Here is an 18,943-nt window from a genome sequence, read left to right on the forward strand (position 1 = left end):
GGGGGGGGGGGTCCTGACTAAATTTGTTCCATAGCAGGAAGAGTACCCTGAAAGGACTCTTACCAGCTGGGGGTGGGGCTCAATTCACTGTGAATGTGCCTGGCTTCATCTAGTTAGCAGCAGGAGGCAAGTGTAATGGGCTGAGGAGAAGCTAGAGGATTCTGGAAGGAGAGGGATTTCAGCCCTTATCCTGTCCCACCTCCCAAGCTCCCTCGTCAGTGTGACCTACTACACCAACAACCAGACACCCCTCAAGCATTTTTCTCATGGGGCTAGCTACTGGGCCACCATCTGTTCTCGGGCACCGTCTCCCAGGGCTGGTGGTTCAGACACAGAAAGGGGACTTGAGGCTGCAGGAGTAGAGACTTTATCCTTTTGCCCAGATCAGGACAGCCAAGCCTAAAGCGATCTTGGGACTGTAAACCAGTAGATTTTAATCCTGCTTACTGGGCAACAGTGCGATTTCCTGTTTCAAGGCACTCTCAGTTCTTTATCCTGTCTCAACAGTCACAAGTCCCCTGATTGTCAAGCTCAGCACCTTGCCAGTCTTTATTTTCTACTCTAGGGGCCCGAGAGCTCCACAGTCTCCCTGAAGTCCCGTGTCAGCCAAGAGTAGGTCTGTAGCCCACCTTCCTCAGGAAGTTTGTGGTGGTCTTAATTCACACAGGAAGCCTTAGCGACCACTGCGGCTGGAGGGGAGACCTGGCCCTACCTGCTGCATCTCTTGTGCTTGTCCTTTCTAAACTTTACAGCTGCCCTTTCCCAGGCAGATGTCTGGCTGCCCAGACCAGCGCACTGGAATGCTTCCTGAGGAGCCCCACCCCACCCTAGCCCAACCCTGCACCTCTCCACCTCCTGCTTCCTCACCCCTCTCTACTGTCCGCCTCTCCCTCCTCTCCCCTCCCATCTCCAGCCTGACTCCTTTGTTTTTTAATGGTTCATAAGCAAAAAGCAGGACGTGACAGCAAACCCCCTCCTCACATTCTGACCCCCTTCTCAGCTCCCTGCGGATGAAAGAAGGAAGGATGGAAGAAAAGGAAGAAGGGACAAAGAAAGGCAGTCAGGTGGAACACGAGCAGCAGGTTAGAACAGCTCAGAGACGATGGAGAAGCGCCTGCCAGAGGGCTCGGCCAGGCAATGAGAGAGGGCAGGGCAGACAGAGAGAGCTCGGGGTCAGCTGAGAGGCCACGGGGCTGCGAGGCTGCCCTCTGTGTGGGAGCAGAGGCTGGCAGGGCCCTGGAGCTAGCCAAGGGGGTGGCAGCCTTGCAGATAGCCACATGCCCTTTTGGGGCAGGGTAGGTGGGAAGCATGGGCGTCCGAGTGTTTGTCCTCTCTGGGCAGGTCAGACTATGGTGTGGGCAAGGCCGGTAGAACAAATGGAAGCCTGGTCACTTAGTGTGCGTATCTGCAAGGCTAGAGAATGGGCAGCTGCAGAAAGATGGGGAGGGGAGGGTCAGAGGATGGAATACCCACCCTGGGGGCTTGTCAGCTGCTGGGGCAGGAAGCTCCTCCAGTGTAAAGGTGCCTCCTCCAGATACAGGTGTGTGGGGGATGGGGGCCGTGGGGGTGGATGGTAGAAACTAAACTCCCCTGGAAGATTCTGGGGCTTACAGAATTTAGTTAGGCTGGTGGGGCTCCTTCCTCAGACATTTAAGTGTACTCAGCTTGTGTGTGTGTGTGTGTGTGTGTGTGTGTGTGTGTGTGTGTGCGCGCACGCGCCTGTGCATACACACACACACACACGCAGATGTGCACACACAACCAGTGGTCCTTGCAGGCCTGGCAGGGGAAGAGGGGTACCTAAGGGACCAATGAAGGAGGGCCAGACCCTACCAGTCTTGTAGGGCAACTGCATGCTCCCAGGTGACAGGAGTTTGGCAGAGGCCATGTGTTGCTGCTCTCCACCACTCCCTTCCCAGTCTCCCTTCCGGGCAACAGAACAGCCAAGGATGCTACTATGGCCACTGACTCGACCCGGCTGACGGTACCCACCTGTGTCTCAGAGTAGAACTGCTCCACAGGTGTTCAGTGGTGGTGAATCTGCAGGAAGCAGACTGCCAGGCCTTTTTACTGAGGTGCTTGGCTGGATTCAAACTGCCACCCTTTTGGTTAGTAACTCTGTGCTTCGCTGTCTGCAATACCCAGTGACTTTTCTCTAGGAAAACTGTCTAACACAATCCCAAACCAACTCATTTCACCCGGCCCCCTTTCTCTGTGTGTAGCCCCAAGCCCACAGCCAGTGTTCCAGATAAACCAGCTGCTCTGGGGACAGTTCCACCCTTCCAGCTGGCCTATTCTTGACTCTCCAGCTTCCCCCAAGAGGGGTCCAGGAAGGCAGGTCTGCTCCAGAAATGATCTCTTGAGATTTTAGGGGTGATTCTTGGGAAGGATTGTGGGCCCCTCCTAGGGAGGGTGGGACGATTTGGGGTGGGGACTAGCGGGCTCTCAGGTAATAGTGAGTTATTATTAGGGTATCAGTGAGGGAGAAGCACTCTGCTGGGGAAGTGGCCTTGGGGGAGCGTGGGGAGGTGGCCACAGAGGGTGCTGTGGGCTTCATGTCCATGGCATTAGGCTAGGAGTTCGGCCTTGAAGGGCAACCAGCTGGGGTAGGATGGGTCAGGGAGAGATAGAGCTGGCAGCTTAATTAGGCGCTGGAACAGTGGCATTACCCATGCTAGCAGTAACTTTTAATTGTATCTCTTGAAATTGGTAAAATGGTGAGTCGGGCTGGGGAGGCATTGATTAATACCTGAGAAGAGAAACAACAGAGACGGTGAGAAGAAGGACAAGCGGGGCACAGAATCACTCACCTCGGCGACCAGGCCTCCACTTACCTCCACCGTGCTCTCTGCGGGCTTCTCCCCCAGCGCCACGTCCCTTTTGGCTTTGAATGCAAAGGGCACAGGGCTCAATCTCCATCAGCCTGGACACAAATCCGTCCCCTACCCTCTCTCCCTCACCATCCCTGCAATTAATGGTGTGTGGGCAGGAAGACCTCCTGTGCACACCACCCTTCTCAACCTCAGTGCAGCCTGGGCAGTGTATGGAAATCAAAAGCCCAGCCTTCTAATTCCACTCCTGCCACTTTAACTTTGAGCAAGATGCCTCTGAGACTAAATCTCTGATACTGACCTCGTGAAGCCTAATTTACTTCTAGTCCTAGGCTTCCAGCTACAGCCTTGGAGAGCTGGCTTACGGAGTGGGCTCTGACTCTTTGTTTTCAGAGCGCTGGGGTTCTGCACAGTTACCATATTCCATCCTTGCCCCTCTCCCTGAAACCTGGTTGAATAAACCAACTGCAACTCATTATGACCTCATGTGTGTCAGAGTAGAACTGTGCTCCCTATGTCTGAAAGGCCTGGTTTTTCAGAAGAATGCCAAGCCTTTCTCTTGAGGTACATCTAAGTCGACGTGAAGCACCCATTTTCCCCTCAACAACACAGTGTGCTAGCACTGGAAACACGCAGGGACTCTTCCTAAAGTGGGGGAACCTTAAATCAGCTGAGGTCGGTAAATGAGCTCACCACACTTCCTGGCCCAGTGAGAGCCTGGGAATGGCCCTGCCATGATGAGGGTGGTTCTCAAGAGCTCAGCACTCACAGCACCAGGGGCTGTGTGGACCTTTTTTGTCTCACTTACCCTTGGCTCCTACCCTCAGAACCAGCAGGCATCTCAAGGCCCTTCAGCAGGAGCTGCTGAGCTCTCAAGCACACCTATCGACAAAGGGGCTAGATACCCCTCACTCATCCCTTCGTACCAGGGGGAGCTGCGCTGTTGTCTGAGGTCATGAGAATATCCTACTGTGGAGGCTTCTCTTAGAAAAGTCCCTGGGGATGTGCATCTTGTCCTGAGGGGTTATAGCTTCTAAAGGAGGCAGGATAGGGTGTGGGCTGTGGGATGGTGGGAGCTGTGGGATGGTGTGAGGGAAGAAATCACAGCTGTTTCAACAGGCAGTGATCCATGCACTACGACCTTACAGAAATAGAGGGGCTACTGGAAAGAACAAAGAGGCTTGATTGCAGCCTAAACTTATGTACAGAAGGCAAATCTCCACATAGCAAAAAAGAGCCCAAATATTTCTTGGAAAATGAATCGCCCTTCCTAACTGAAGTGACCACTCCCCTAGATATCTCCTGTGTCAAGTCTGGCTGCATGGCCAGCTGCTGACGTTTCCAGGATGAAACTCTCTGGAATTCCTCTGCTCAAGTTGCTGTCTTGCTATGCTGACTTACCAGTGCACACAGCAGATTTTCAGTAATTGCTGAATGTAACAATAAATGACAGAATGAATTAACAACCAGTTTGGGGGGGGTTGCTGGGGTTTTGTTGGAATATGATTTTTATCCATTTCTCCCTCTAATTCTCTTTTGTTCAGGGCTGGTGGCAAGAGGTGGGTAACTCTTCCCATGACTGCAGCAGGCTGGGGCTGTGGTCAGGGGCAGGAAGAGAAAAGCAGGAGCGGCCAGCGGGAGGAAGGAAACAGGTCTAGAAAATGTGGGCAAAGGAGAAGCCAAGTCTACAACTCGTTTGAATTGTCTGGGATGAAACTTTTGATTTGAAGGAATCATTTAATAAATTGGGTTGGAGAGCTCATCTGGAATTTCGGGTACACTGACTCTGGGCCGGAGAGAAAGGCATGTCTAGGGCTTCTTAGTGAAATGACCTTTCAAGGTGAAGAGCAAGAGCTGAAAACCTGGCTCCTCTTCCTGGCTCTGGGTTCTGAACCCACAGGGCCTTGTGCAGTAGATGCATTTCTTCCTCACCTTCCCCCTGACTTTCACTGCTATGGCCCCATTGCTACAGCCTTATGAAAAATAAGCCTAGAGTTCCTCCACAGAAACAAAGTGCCGTGGAGACAAGCACCCATGCAAATTTCCTAGAAGCCAAGTGCAAGGGTGTGAGGAGGCTCTGTGGGTACAGTGCCCAGGCCATCTGTGGCCTGGGGACCCAGGAGCTCCTGGGCAGGGCTGCCACTTACCTGTAGGTGATCCTTGCTTGGACTGTGGGTCTACCTGGGCTCCCCCGGGCTTGAAGGAGAGGGTCTTTGCTCCCTGCTGTTTCTCCAGCTCCCCTAGGGGATGGAGAGGCCCATGAACAAAGGGAAAAATCATATCTTAGACCATGCAGAGCCAAGAAAAGGGACAATGATGGAGAGAAGGAAGAGAAAGAAAAGGAAGGACACACTCCTCTCTGCCATCAAATTAGCTCTGAACTTGGCCAGAGAGCTGAACGACAAGTTTATCTCAGAGCCTCAGATTCTTCATCTGTATGTAGGGATGATAACAACTAATTGAACATCACAATAGAGAGACAGTAAAGGCAGTGAAGAGGGAGCAGCCTGCCTGGTCTGACACTTGTTCATTTTGTAGCTTTGCGCAAGTTCTTTAACTTCTCAGCGCCTCACTTGACAGACAGCAGGCCCCCCCATTCAAAGTGCTATAAAAAGAGTATGTGATAAATGCATTCAAAGCACTTAGAACAGGGTCTGGTTTTTATTACAAAGTGCAGGAAGCACTTGGGATTGTGGCCTAGTGACTGTGTCCCATCTCCTCCTCGTCCCTATAGCCAGCAGGCTTGAGCTGCTGTCAGGATTGCCAAGCCATCCCAAGGAGGAAACCCCACCTGCCTGCACGCCAGGACATCTGTTCTGCTGCTCCACTTTAATTCCTCTCACTGGACTCTAAGCCTGTTTCTTCTTGCTCTTCCCTCAGTGGTGTTAGAGATCTGCCAGTTACCATCCTTGGAGACCTGACAGTCATTATTAAATCACTCCTCCAGCTTCTCTTTTCCAGGAGACATAATTCAAGTTCCTTTTATTAAAGCGACTCTCCTGGGTCCCATTTTCTGTCTCTCTGGTTGTCTATAATCCAGGAACACTGAACTACAAACCCCCAAGCCAGAACCATCTGCACTGATCGCCTGAATCACACCATCAATCAATACTAAATATTTTTCCTGAGCCGAGAGTTGTTCCTTTCCCCCAGAGGAGCTGTCTTGTCTTCGGAGAAATTAGTATAGTGATTACAAGTAACCTAGGTGCAACTTTTGTCATTGTGTGAGTTTCACCAACTTCCTTAAGCTCTGAGCTTCAGATTCCTCATCTGTAAAATGAAGATAACAAGGCTTATTGGAATAATGTAGAGGAGACCTGATGACACAACGGTTTAAGCACCTAATTGCTAACCAAATGGTCAACAGTTCAAAGTGCTGCTTTGAACCACAAGTTCAGCCCAGTGTGATACCGCTGCTGATAATCTGCATATCTACTTCCAGAGGGACTAAATCCAAATCATCATAGTAACGAGATCTCCAGATGATTCTTACAGATCTATAACCTGGCACACAACAACAATCCTAACCTACATCAACAAAAGAGCGAACCAGACTTGTTACTGCCGAGTCAATTCCAATTCATAGGACCCCTTCTAGGACAGCTCCTAGGGTGTCCTAGGACAGAGAATTGCCCCATAGGTTTCCATGGCTGTAATCTTTATGGAAGGAGTCCTGGTGTAGTGGTTAGAATGCTTGGTTGGTAACTTTAAGAGGGCAGTTCAACTCCACCAGGAAGAGAAAGGTGGAGTTGGCTTCCTTAAACGTGACAGCCTAGGAATCCCTGTGGAGCAGTTCTCCTATAGGCTCAAGGTGAGTTGGCCTCAAAACCAATGCAGCGGGGTTGGGTTAGTCTTTGTGGTATCAGGAAGCCACGTCTCTCTCCCTCAATGGCTTGTGGGTTCCAGCTACTAACCCCTTTGCTTAGCAGGGAGCACTTAACCGTTATGCCTCTAGGACTCCTCACTTTAGAAGTAAATAATACAGTCAAGTCAGCAATCAGCCAGTGGCCAGGCAAGTAATGAGTGCACATGATTGTTCCTGCTTTTATTTTTTCCTCCTGACTTCCTTTCTTCCCAGTGCCTTAGCCTTCATCTGCCTTCAGTGACTTCTACCCTCTTTCTCTGTCTGAACAAGAAGAGCAAAAGGTAAGCCTCCCTCCCTGCTCACTTGCCCTCTAGACAAAAGTGGATATTCACCCTTTGACATAACAGGTTCTGACAATACCCACTCCTTTGTATTTGGGAGAGACATGATGTGGGGCTCTCAGGGGCGACATGGAAAGAGCTTCCTCCAGCTTTGCTAGTGCCAGTCAGTGCCGATGGTTCCCCAGGGCTGTGCGGAGCCATCTGTGGCACTTTGAAAACAAAAGATGCCATTTCAGGGTGCGTCCTTGAGACAGTTTCAGAACGACAGACTCTCTGGATGCCCAGGCTAGCTCTTAAAGAGTCCGTTTGATACTCTGCTGAACTAAGTGTGCCACAGACTGAGAAAAGGGAGTTTACACGTCCCACCCCTACCTACGCCCGTTCCCTGCGCTGGTTTGGTGTGTTTTTTTGTTTCACCCTGATTTAGATTATTAGGAAATTACAAATCGAACCTCTTTTTTTATTCTCATGAAACATGTAAGACGCAGAATAGGACTCAAGTGTGACCTTCAGCTCTTCCCCTTCTGTTGTATATGATCTGGGTGTGTTCTGAGCGTCTCTGAGTCGCTTCTGTAACACGAGGACAGTGCACCTCCCTGGCAGGGTCACAGTGACGACCACTGTTGGTTGCGGTCAAGTTAATTCTGACTCTTTGTAGCCCCGTGTGTGCAGAACAGAACTGCTCCCATACGGGTTTCCAGGCTGTGACCGCTTAGAAGCATATTGCCAGGCCTGTCCTCTGATGCCCTCCAATAAGTGGGTTGAAACTACCAGCCAATCACCCAGAGTCCTCACTGTGAGAACAAACAGATTATAAATAAATCACTCCACACACAAGGAGTCCTACGGGTGTAGTGGTTAAACATTTGGTGGCTACCTGAAGAGTCAAGGGTTCAAATTCACCTTAGAATCAAAGGCCTGGCAAGGCGCTACCTTAAAGATTACGCCTAGGGAAGCCTATGGAAACCCGATGGAAGCCCCACTCTGACCTATTTGCTTATGGTGAGCTGGAATGGCCTGGATGACACAAAATGACAATACCCTACACGTAGGCAGAGCTCGACAGACACTATTTGAAAAGCATTGTCATATTGGTCCCTGCCCCCAAAGTTCTCCTGCCTTCCTTACTGCCTAGCAGATTTCTAAAGAGCCCTGGTGGGTCAGTGTGCAACTTACTGGACTAATTGCAAGGTTCATGGTTTGAACCCACCAACCACTCTGCAGAAAATGATGGGCCATCTCCTCTCATAAAGACTTATAGCCTCAAAAGCTGGATAGAGAGTCACTTTCAGTCAGAACCAACTTGATAATTGTGGGTTTGAGTTTCATTCTTTATATTAATTTATTATATTTTACTTAGTATTTATTATTATTTATTTTATTTATTACATTTATATAATTTATATTAACTTAGCAATGTATTTCAACTAAGTGGTCATATAAGGTAGAACTTGGAGTCTATTTTTATTTTCTGTTCAGTTTCTGAATCCTTTGTGATTTGATTTTCCCTTAAAAGTTATCTGAAGCCCCTGCAATGCTTCAAAGGTAATGGCTTATACATGGACTCGCATGATAGGCCATTGCTGCATATTTTCTTTTATCAAAAAGCAACTTCAAACCACTCAGATGGGTGGAAAACACTAGTCACTGAACACTCAGCCTCCACTCGTGGCGACCCCAGGTGTGGTGAGAGCAAAACTATGCTCCGCAGGGTGTTCACTGGCTGACTTCTCAAAAACAGATAGTCAGGCCTTCCTTTTGATGTGTCTCTGGGTGGACGTGAACCTCCAACCTTTCCGTTAGCAACCGAGTGCGTTAACTGTCTGGACCACTGAAAGACCCGAAATAACCACATATTTTTTAAAAAAATGCTTGAATCAGAACCATCAAGAACAAAGACACTATGTCCTAGAGGAATATTCACACATAGGAAAAAAAAAATAAGAGTAGTCTAAAAGAAAACTAAACCTGGGTTTGTAAAACAAAACAAAAGCAACCAACCAAAAATCAATGCAATGAAAAAGTAATAGGAGGGTGATATCCTAGATTAAAAAATTACAGAAATAAGACAGCCATATGTGATAAACAAAGGTTGATCGCATCCTGGGAAGTTATAGGGTGAAAGACTATAAAAGACCTTTTGGTGGGGAGGAAAGAGCCTGAACTCTTTGGTGGGGACCACTTTGCTCACATTCCTGCCTTGGTCAGCTCACTTGCACATCTGGGTCAAACAGCAGAATTCTCTGTCCTAAGGGGCTCAAGCGCAGCCCCCTGGGTCCAACAAGGCCTGCTCACTCTAGTACAGCTGGCTTCAGCTGAGGGACATGAGGAACAGTGCACATGCAGCAGGCCCTGCTGCCACCTGTGACAAGGCAGTGGGGCCAGGAGAGCTGGAGCCAGGGGAGGAAAGAGGGCTGCGGGTCACATCACCCTCACTCTAGCTGGGGGTGTGTCTACAAGCAGGGCATGTCCCTTGCTGACTGGTGTCCGCTCACCCCCGCCAACTGACTTGGCATGCAATGTATCCTTACACTCTATCCGGATCTGCTCCAGCTCGGTCACCTCAGCAATGGACTCCTTCAGGTCCTCCACAAACTTCTGCATCTCATCCGAGCCCAGGGCACAGAAATGCAGCACCTGCTTCTTCTCAGAGCCCGAGAGCGGGGTCACCAGCGTGATGCCATGGGAGTAATCTGGAAACCATATCCCAGATCTGGTGAGAAGCTGGCACTGCAAGCTGGAGCCCAGTAGAGGTGGGGCACAGCCTGGGCCTTTGGCACCCTGACCTCCCTCTACCCCCCACCCACTACAGCCACAGCACTTTTCCTCACCTTCCCCCTAATCACCTCCTACTATCTGACCATCTCCTTCCCATTCCAGACTTACATTCATTCTCAAAGAGGTGGAACTGCATGCCCAGCAGGCCGACTGACTTGCAGAAAGTGTACGTGGAAGAGCTCTTCTTCTTCGGGCAGAGTTTAAGAATCTGTTCAAGAGAGGATGCTAGATGTTGACTGACAGGTACAAACTTACATGTGCACATGTGGGGAGACATTAGCACCCAGGGATGCCAGGCATAATCTCGTGAGTAAACAAACACATAAAGCTATGCACATGCACCCATACTGAAATGATGCTTCTTCCACAAACCCCTCCAGCTATTCCCACTGTGCTTACTGGAAACTAAATCCAAATTATCTGCTCGGGCCTATAGGCATCACCTGGTCTGGTTCCCGCCTTATTCTGGTTTCATGCTGGAACCACACTGCCCTTCTCGCTGCAGCTTGAATACGGTGAGCTCAGTTCCACCATAGGCTCTTTGCACGTGCTGTTTCCATTTTCACAATTCTCTCCCCAAAGCTTTTTTTTTTAAATGACTTAATTTCTATTTGAGTGCAAGTTTACAAAGATATTGTCTTTCATTCAAGTTCAATAATCCAGACATATTTTATTTTATAACATTAATTACTCTTGATTAATGTAATTCATTGCACTATCTCATCAAATACTTATTTCCACGTTAATTCTTTTACCTCTCCAAATCTTTTTATGTGACTGAGTTGTTCCCATTACTCAGGTCTGAACTTGAATGTTGAATGGATATTTATTGACAAGTGAAGGGTGCGCACCCCTCAGATGTGTGAGCACACAAGCACATGCACGTCTGTGTCTCCCCGACACAGGTTATGCACACGTCCACCATGCAGTCTTTCCCAAAACCTCCCCCATGGGAGACGAAAGCACGTGACCACACCCTCCCTGCTCCAGGCTTCCAGTCAAGTGGGACAGACCAAGAGTCGGCTGTCGAGTTCATTTCCCTCATGAACAGATAGTGTTACCTCTCTGTGCCTCAGTTTCTAAGCCTATAAAATAGGCATAATCCTATCTACTCGAGCTACTTTCTAGCTCATGATGTGACAGCACCATGAGAACTTTACACTGATCACTACACAACAATGTCTTGTTGGAAGGAAACGGTGATCAAGGTGGCACTGGTTCTGAAAGGGGACCCTTCCCTGTCCTGGGCCTGGCTGCTCACCACCAGCAGGTCGTTGAAGAGGAACACCTCCCTCTGGTGTGCCGCCTGCTTCTGTAGCTTGTTCACATCCGTCACCTCAAAGAGCCGGCTGCAGCAGACCAGGCGGCGGTGGGGCACTGACAACACCTGGAATGGAGACACAGTGCTCAGCAAGGGGGGCCCAGGGCACGCGGGCCCACCAGATGTCTTAGCTACCTAGAGCTGTTGGCACACAAACACCACAAGGGGGTGGCTTTAACAACCAAGAACTTTATCCTTTTCACAGTTGCTGGTTCTAGGGGAAGTCTTTCTGGGTAGGCTTTAGAGGAGGGGCCTTATCGCCTCTCAACATCTGTGGGCCTGGTGTCCCTGGGGATCTCTGTGGATCTTGACATCAGTCTTCCCCCTGGGTCTAGTCTAGGCAATTCTTGGCACAAACAGCCCAGATCCAAAGGATGTGCTCTAGTCCCAGCTCTTCTGTCTTGGTGTACTGAGGTATCTCCTTCTCTGCTCACTTTCCTCATCTTTTAGCTCTTATAGGATAAAATGTGATGCAAACCCAGGGAAACTCTGTATCGTGATCTGAGAAAGAACATTGCATGTCCCCCTAATCTTCTCACAACTGATTGGCTGATCACATCATTGGAGATGGTTACACCATCACATAACTGCCAGACCTCTGGCAATCATGATCCAGCCAAGATAACATGTGTTTTGGTGGGGCACAATTCTATCCATACTACCACTTCATCTACTTTCCAGAATGGCAAACAAAGGCTCGCAGAGAAGAGGGGGCCTGAGGGTGACCCCAAACGTCTTCCTCCTCTTTTGGGCTCTACATCTTTAATCACATTTCTTGGGAAGCTGGAGAAGAAGGGATTCATCTCACTGGAGTAAATGAGGACAGAAAAAGGAAATGAAAAAAAGCTTCCAGATTATTCAAATCCAGGCGTGGCCAACTTTCTACCCTCTAGCACCTGGAGGTGTGACGCCTCTGCTTCTTCCTGTACTGCACATCGAAGGCAAGTGTACAAGAATTGGAGTCCTAAGCCCTGGTACCTGTGAACATGACTTTGTTTGGAAATAGGGTCTAAGATGATGATGAAGTCATGCTAGCTATTGTAGAGAGATTCACCATCTAATCCCAGTGGTATCTTTATAAAAGAGGAGAGACAAGCAAGATTTGGTGGCTTAGTGGCAAGAAGCTGTGTTGCAATCCTGAAAGCATGTGCTTGAATCCACCAGATGCTCTGCTGGAGAAGGAGGGGCAATCTCCTGTGCCAGTCGGGTCCAATTCAATGGCACACAACAAGGAAAAAATAAAAAGGATCTCTAAAAAAAAAAAAGAATAAAAAAAATTTTTTAAAAGAAGAGAGACAGACAGAAGCAAAGTGAAAACAGATACAAGAGATTGAAATTGTACTGCAGCTCAAGCCAAGGAACCCACAGGGCTACCAGAAGTGAAGAGAGACAGCAAGAATCTTCTGCGGGCTTCAGAGAGTGCATTGCTGTTGTTGTTAAGTGCCATCAAGTTGAGTATGACTCACAGCAACCTTATGAACAAAAGATCTGAACCCTGTTCTGTCCTGTGCGAGTCTCACACTTTCTGACACACAAGAGCCCATTGCAGCAATCACTGTGTCAATTCACCTGGTTGAGGGTCTTCCTCTCCTTCACCAACCCTCCAACCTTCCAAGCATCATGTCCTTCTCCAAGGAATGGCATCTCCTAGCAACATGTCCAAAGTATGTGAGGTAAAGCCTCATCATTCTTGCTTCCAAAGAACACTTTGGCTGCACCCTCTTCAAGATGTATCTGTTCATTCTCTTGGCCGTTCATGGGATGTTCAGTGCTCTTCTCCAACACAACAGCTCAAAGGCATCAATTTCCCCCCTATTATCCATATTCATTGTCTAGCTCTCAGATGAATAGCAAGTAGTCAGAAAGACTATGATCTGAATCAGATGCACTTTAGTCCTCAAACTGACATCATTGCTCCTCAATAATTTGGTGAGATCCCTAACTACAGATTTTTCCCAGTGCAACGTGTCTATTTCCTGATTGCTCAGAAAGTGCCTGGCCCTCCTGAATCCCGAATTTGGATCTCCAGCCTCCAGAATTGTGAGACAATGCATTTCTAGTGTTTAAAGCCACACAGTATTGTGTTACAAGAATCCAAGGAGGCCAATGCACAATGATATCTGAATAAACTCCAGTGTGTAAAAACAAGGCAATCTGTGCCCAATCTGAGAAGATAAAGACTCTGAAGGAAAAAAAGGCTAACCCTGCATGAACAGGGTAGATTAAGGCCAGTGCAAAGCCAGCCTCTCAAGGAGAGGGATCTGGATACTAGAATATCCATCTCCAGAATTGGAGAGAACCTAGCTGCCATCAAGTCAGCCCTAATTCACGTAAATTGTAAAATCTTATTTCAAAATTAGAATTGCATTCCATGGGGCTTTCAATGGCTGATTTCCTAGAAGGAGATAACCAGGCCTTTCTTATTAATCACCTCTCAGTGACCTCAAACTTCCAACCTTTCCGTCAGCAGGCAAGAACATAAACTCATGTGCACCACTCAGACTCCAGAACCTGTAACATCCTATGTACTTCAGACATAAAGAGCCCTTGCCACTTATAGTGTGGTAATCTATAGATAATGCTCACTTTAAACATCATTGAACAGCTTTGAAATATATTGACTGTAATATGACAGACTGGGCATCCCAATGGGTTTAGACTTCAGAGTCTAGAATCTCTACTTTAACCTTTTCCTTGATGAGGCTCTTCCAAGAATGCCTCTACTGTCAATCTCATGATTAGAAAAGATCTCTCTCATGGCTAACCATCTGATTCAACCCTGAATCACTGAGAAGTCTTTTATTTTTTTTTAAAGAAAATTTTATTTTATACTGGTTTACTTACAAAGTTCATATACATTTATTTTCACATCAGATCTTTCCCCATTTCCTTTACCCACCCTGCCCTCTACCATCAAATTGTGCGACCCTGTGATTATCACCCTCCAATCCTCACACCTCTGCTCCCCCCTCCCCACCTTGGAACCTCATAAATGTTTTACTAGTTATCCTTCTACAATAATGGTCTTATACAGTATTTGTCCTTATGGAACTGGATTAGTTCACTTAGCATAATGCTTTCCAGTCCCTCTCAAGTTAGGTAGTGATTTACAAAATCATTGCTTGCTCCTGTGTGCTACATAGTATTCTATTGTGTGAATGTACCATATTTTCTCAATCTATTTGATTGTGGTTGGACATCTGGACTGCTTCCATGTTTTTGAGATGGTGAATAATGCTGCTATGAACATTGTGTATAAATTTCCATTTGTGCTTCAGTTCTCATTTTTCTCGGGGTATATTCGAAGCAGTGGAATAGCTGGGTCACATGGGATTTCTATGTCCAGCTTTCTGAGGAAACACCAAACTGCCTTCCAGAGTGGTTGGACCATTTTACAATCCCACCAACAGTGTGTAAGAGTTCCTATCTCTCCACGTCCTCTCCAACATTTAATGCTGTCCTGTTAACCTTTGCCGCTGCTACTGGGGTGAGATGGTATAAGAAGTCTTTTTTGACATCTCACAGCATCTCTCCTGCTGCAGTAACTGATAGTAGGAGGCAATGAGGCAAGTAGTCAAAAAGGTGGGGAAAGAATGCAGAGCATGGTGCATAGTAAGCATCCAATAACCACTATTTTGAGAGAATACATAAAAAGAAAGTGCTTCTAAAAGGGAAGAAGGAGAACGAGAGGAAATTCCGGGAAGATGGGATCGCTTGGTGGCCACAGAAGAGGAAGGAAGAAGACCTCCAGCATGGTGAGCACGCTCCGCAGGGGACACTTACTGTCTTCATGCCCACGATGGACTTCTCCACCTTAGTGACATACGTGACATGGTCCTCATTGGACTTGAGCTCCTTCTGCTGGATCCTCTCATAGATGCCCACCACCAGCTCCCGGGGGATGTCAACGCCATCATCCACACCTACCGACATGGAGGAGAGGTTTAGGGATGGGAGGCAGAGAAAAGAAACCTCCAGATCAGACTGATGCTCCTGTAGGATGGCCTTGACTTTGCCACATCTCCATTCGTCAAAGGCTGCTGCCCACACCCACTAAATGAAGAACAACGACCATAAAATTCTAATATGCTCCCAACACCCTCCATGCCCAGCCTCACCTCCTGCTATTCCATACACAGAGCCTATCTCCCTTCCTGGGATGCTTTTCTCTTCCCAGACTTCATGTGCTTGCTTAGTGCTATCTCCCTGGGATGTCTTCTGGGTGTTCAAAACCATCCTCCTTGGATTTTTCCCTTCCTAAATCATCACCTCAACTCTATCTGGAGCATGATGTTCAGTGGCTACTTGTTGAACGATAAGATTCTCCTCTAACTGCGTGTGTGTGGAGTTGGACATTAGGTGACGAGGAGCGGGCAGGCCTGTGTGGTAATGCAGGTAAGTGAGACTCTATCCTGTCTCTTACTCCAAAGGAATGACCAAGTGCTGGCACCACCACCAACAGAAACACCGGCAGGAAAATATACCAACATGACAAGAGTTTCTTTAAGAGGTAGGAACAGAAGTGATTTAAAAAATTAAAAAAAAATCTTGTTTTACTTTAATAAGTGTGTGCTTCTCAAAACAAGATGTAAACTGAGGATAGCTTTGCTATGAGGTGTGTTCAACATTAGAAGAAGAAATACAGTAACCAGAGAATAAAGGGATAAATGAGGGGAGAAGGAGCTGCCCATAATAAAAGGCTGCTCAAACAGCTTTGGCAAGTGCCTTAAAAGAGGTTTCCCCAACTATTGACAGGACATTATGCTGCAGATGAGTAACTCCCTGCTCCTTCCTTATTTGATCTTGTTCCTTAAGGCTGGACAAATGAGCCAGCCACTGCCCTTGGGAGCCTGCAAGAAATCCAGCTGAGGGCAAGAAAAAGCAGGGATAAAACTGAGCACACAGGAGCTTCCAATTAAAGCTGGCAACTTGAACACCTCTGCTCTCATGGAATGCTCTAGGAAAAAGGAATCTTTTCTTAACAGCGCAAACCTGCGAAGACAAAGAGAACAGGGGAAGGCAATAGATCACAGGATTTAGAAAGTAGATGGTTGAATGGATGGATTAGAAAACCAGAGAAAGCTGAAAATTAAGCCAACAGAGAGGTTAGAAGTCACCCAACACACCACCGAACCCTCACAAGTTCTAGAATTTGTGTCAACAAAAACTCCGGAAAGCTGAGGCATAGGTTGGCTGGAAACAGAAAAAAGAAGCTAAAATAGTTTCCCTGTCCTCTTTGCTGGACATGCTGGTAGGAGGGGCTGGTCCATGGAAAAGACAACCTGCTTGGAAAGGTAGCAGGCCAGAGAAATAGAGGAAGACCCTCAACAAGACGGATTGACACAGTGACTGTAGCAATGGGCTCAAACGTGGTGTAAGGCAAGGCAAGGTTTCAAACTGTTGTTCACGGGGTTGCTATGAAGTCAACTCAATGGTACCTAACAACAACAACAACATCCCCTCTTTCACACTATAGAAGTTGTTGTTGTTGTGTACCATAGAGTCGGAACCGACCCATAGCTGACCCTCCGGTGGGTTTTCAGAGGCAATTAATAGCATAGGAAGAGATTGCCCATCCCTCTCCCACGGAGCTGGTGGGCTCAAAGCCTTCGGGATTGCAGCACCACATCTTGCATCTAGACATGAGGAGGTGAAACAAGTATTTTGGGTTTGGGTTCCAGCTAAGGGTGGGAGTTCTTGGAGGATGAGGTTGATGTATGAACACCGAGAGAATGCCCAATTCCATTTTCCAAAAAGATCACAGAACCCTGGCAGTCAGTCAGACTTGTATTTTTTTGAAAATAGATTGAGTATTTTTGTTTGTTTGTTTTATACTCCACAAGCACAAGAAAAAAATACCCAACATTAGGGTCCCTCAATAATTAGGAGTTCAGCCAAACCAACCTGCCATAACGGCCAAAAATCAGCACCCCCTACCCAACACACATTTTGAGATGGGCTTTTTTAGTGGCTCACCTTTAAATATGAATGAAAACCAAGTCTCATCAACTACATATAAAAAGTCTGTGACATAAAAGGTATACAGAGGAAAACAGAAAAAGGAACTCAGAAAAAAATAAAGGTAAACAAGGAGAAAGAAACAGAACCAAACACACCAATAAAAACACAGCACAAATATCTTCAGAGAGGTATGATATTATACTTATGAAATAAGGATAGAGGCTATAAAAGAGGAACATTCAGGAAATAAAACAAAAGAGCTCTTGAAAATAAAAAGCATGTCAATAGAAATATAAAACTTAGAAGAATGATTGCTGGGTGGGGGGCATTACTCATAGGGTCACACAATTTGATGGTGGGGGGAATGAAGGAAATGAAAAAGATCTGATGTGAAAAACAATGCATACAAACTTTGTAAATAAACCAGTATGTAAGAGGAAAAGCAACAACAACAAAAGAATGCCTGAAAGATAAAGCTGAGGGCTATCTTCCAGAAAACCTACGGAGCAGCCAAAAATGGCAGATAAAAATTAGAGGATCAAACAAAGAGATTTAACATCTGAACTCCAGGAGTTCCAGAAGAAGAGTGCAGAGAAAATTGAGGGTAAAGACTGAGTAAACTTCCCAAACATGGAAGACCTGTTTTTAGACTTAATAGGACAAGCATCCAACACAAGACACAACATTGTTAAATTTCAAGACTGAAAGGACAAACAGAAGACCAAAAAAAAAGTTTCAGAGAGAGGAAAATAAACCGAAACTATAATGTCAGGAAACAGAATGGCAGAGCAGCATTGACCACCAGAATAGTGGAATCGTGCCTTAAAAGTGCCAACTGGAATGTTTCCGGTGTAGAATCCTACTCCCAGACGAACTCCCAATCAAAGGTGAACATAGAAAAAGTCATATCCAGACAAGCAAATTCTCCAGCATTTTGCCGCCAATATACCTTTTCTCTAGAAGTTAAATTGAAAAAATGAGGCAACAATGAAATCCAAGGATTTCACCTAACAGGAAACCAATACAGGAACAAGGTCAAGGAGATTCCAGAATGAGGGTGAAGGGAGGTCCCGTAATGACAGCTGGGCTGTTGGCTTTGCAGCCTGTCTAGAATGGAGCAGAACTACTGTGTCCAAGAGAGACAGTGCCAAGAAGCTGAAACTCAGAATACCTCCTAGATTTAAATGTATTGAGAGGAGTACATAAGGTGGGGAGTTTGGGGAGAAGTTAGTGACAGGCTCACAGAGAGATAAGTAAATAGAGAAATTGTAGTCATATACTTTAAGACCTTGCTTTGGATTGTTTACCTAGTCTTGGTAATACAAACATTAGTCTAATACAAATGATGTTTCACGCCCCCACAGGGGGTGCATTATACCAAACCAAAGCCATGCAGTCTATTCTGGCTGATAACAGCCCTACAGAACAGCGGAGAACTTCTCCCAGAGCTTCCAGTGCTGTATTCCTTACAGTAGCACTGCCAAATATCTCCTCCTCGGTGGTGGGTCTGAACCACAAACCTTTTGGTTAGCAGCGGATCACTTAACCACTGTGCCATCAAAGTGTTCATTCAATGTACTATGTTGGTTAGAAAAAGGATGTGGCTAGTGGAGCACATAAAGTCATCTACAAATCTCACTTAAATAGACTCGGGTTTTATTTAAATCCTGTTTCTGAATATTTCCTCAGAAGCAGTGGTGTGGAAAGGGCTGGTGCCACCTAAGCACTAATTATGGTGTCAAGGCCCTGGGTTCGATGCTCTATCGACAGCTAGTGATGCATTAAAGCAGTCGGAACTCCTCGGATACTTGGAACAAAAGTGGGTTTCCCAGCCTGCTACGTAGGACCAGACTCGGAGACAATCACGCAATATTCCTTGACTAAGGTAACCATTGCAGACGACTCA

General features: G+C 46.9%; 1 protein-coding gene across 2 annotated transcripts in view; it reads right to left on the reverse strand.

Annotated features, from left to right (window-relative positions):
- The window catches only part of IQSEC3 (IQ motif and Sec7 domain 3), a 170,443-nt gene that overhangs the window by 1,484 nt on the left and 150,016 nt on the right, over nucleotides 1-18,943 (reverse strand). Inside the window, exons 5-11 of one of the 2 annotated variants that reach the window (XM_006891332.1) lie at nucleotides 14,860-14,999; nucleotides 11,017-11,142; nucleotides 9,864-9,963; nucleotides 9,509-9,670; nucleotides 4,979-5,071; nucleotides 2,835-2,884; nucleotides 2,675-2,749 (exon numbers count right to left, since the gene is read on the reverse strand). In XM_006891332.1, coding sequence (XP_006891394.1) covers nucleotides 2,675-2,749; nucleotides 2,835-2,884; nucleotides 4,979-5,071; nucleotides 9,509-9,670; nucleotides 9,864-9,963; nucleotides 11,017-11,142; nucleotides 14,860-14,999 — 746 coding nt within the window. Of the gene's footprint in view, nucleotides 1-2,674; nucleotides 2,750-2,834; nucleotides 2,885-4,978; nucleotides 5,072-9,508; nucleotides 9,671-9,863; nucleotides 9,964-11,016; nucleotides 11,143-14,859; nucleotides 15,000-18,943 lie in introns of those variants that run through there. The other variant, XM_006891331.1, reaches the window with a different exon arrangement.

The sequence above is a fragment of the Elephantulus edwardii genome, unplaced genomic scaffold, assembly GCF_000299155.1.
Source record: "Elephantulus edwardii isolate Elephantulus edwardi_28Jun2011 unplaced genomic scaffold, EleEdw1.0 scaffold00096, whole genome shotgun sequence".
Taxonomy (NCBI): Eukaryota; Metazoa; Chordata; class Mammalia; order Macroscelidea; family Macroscelididae; genus Elephantulus; species Elephantulus edwardii.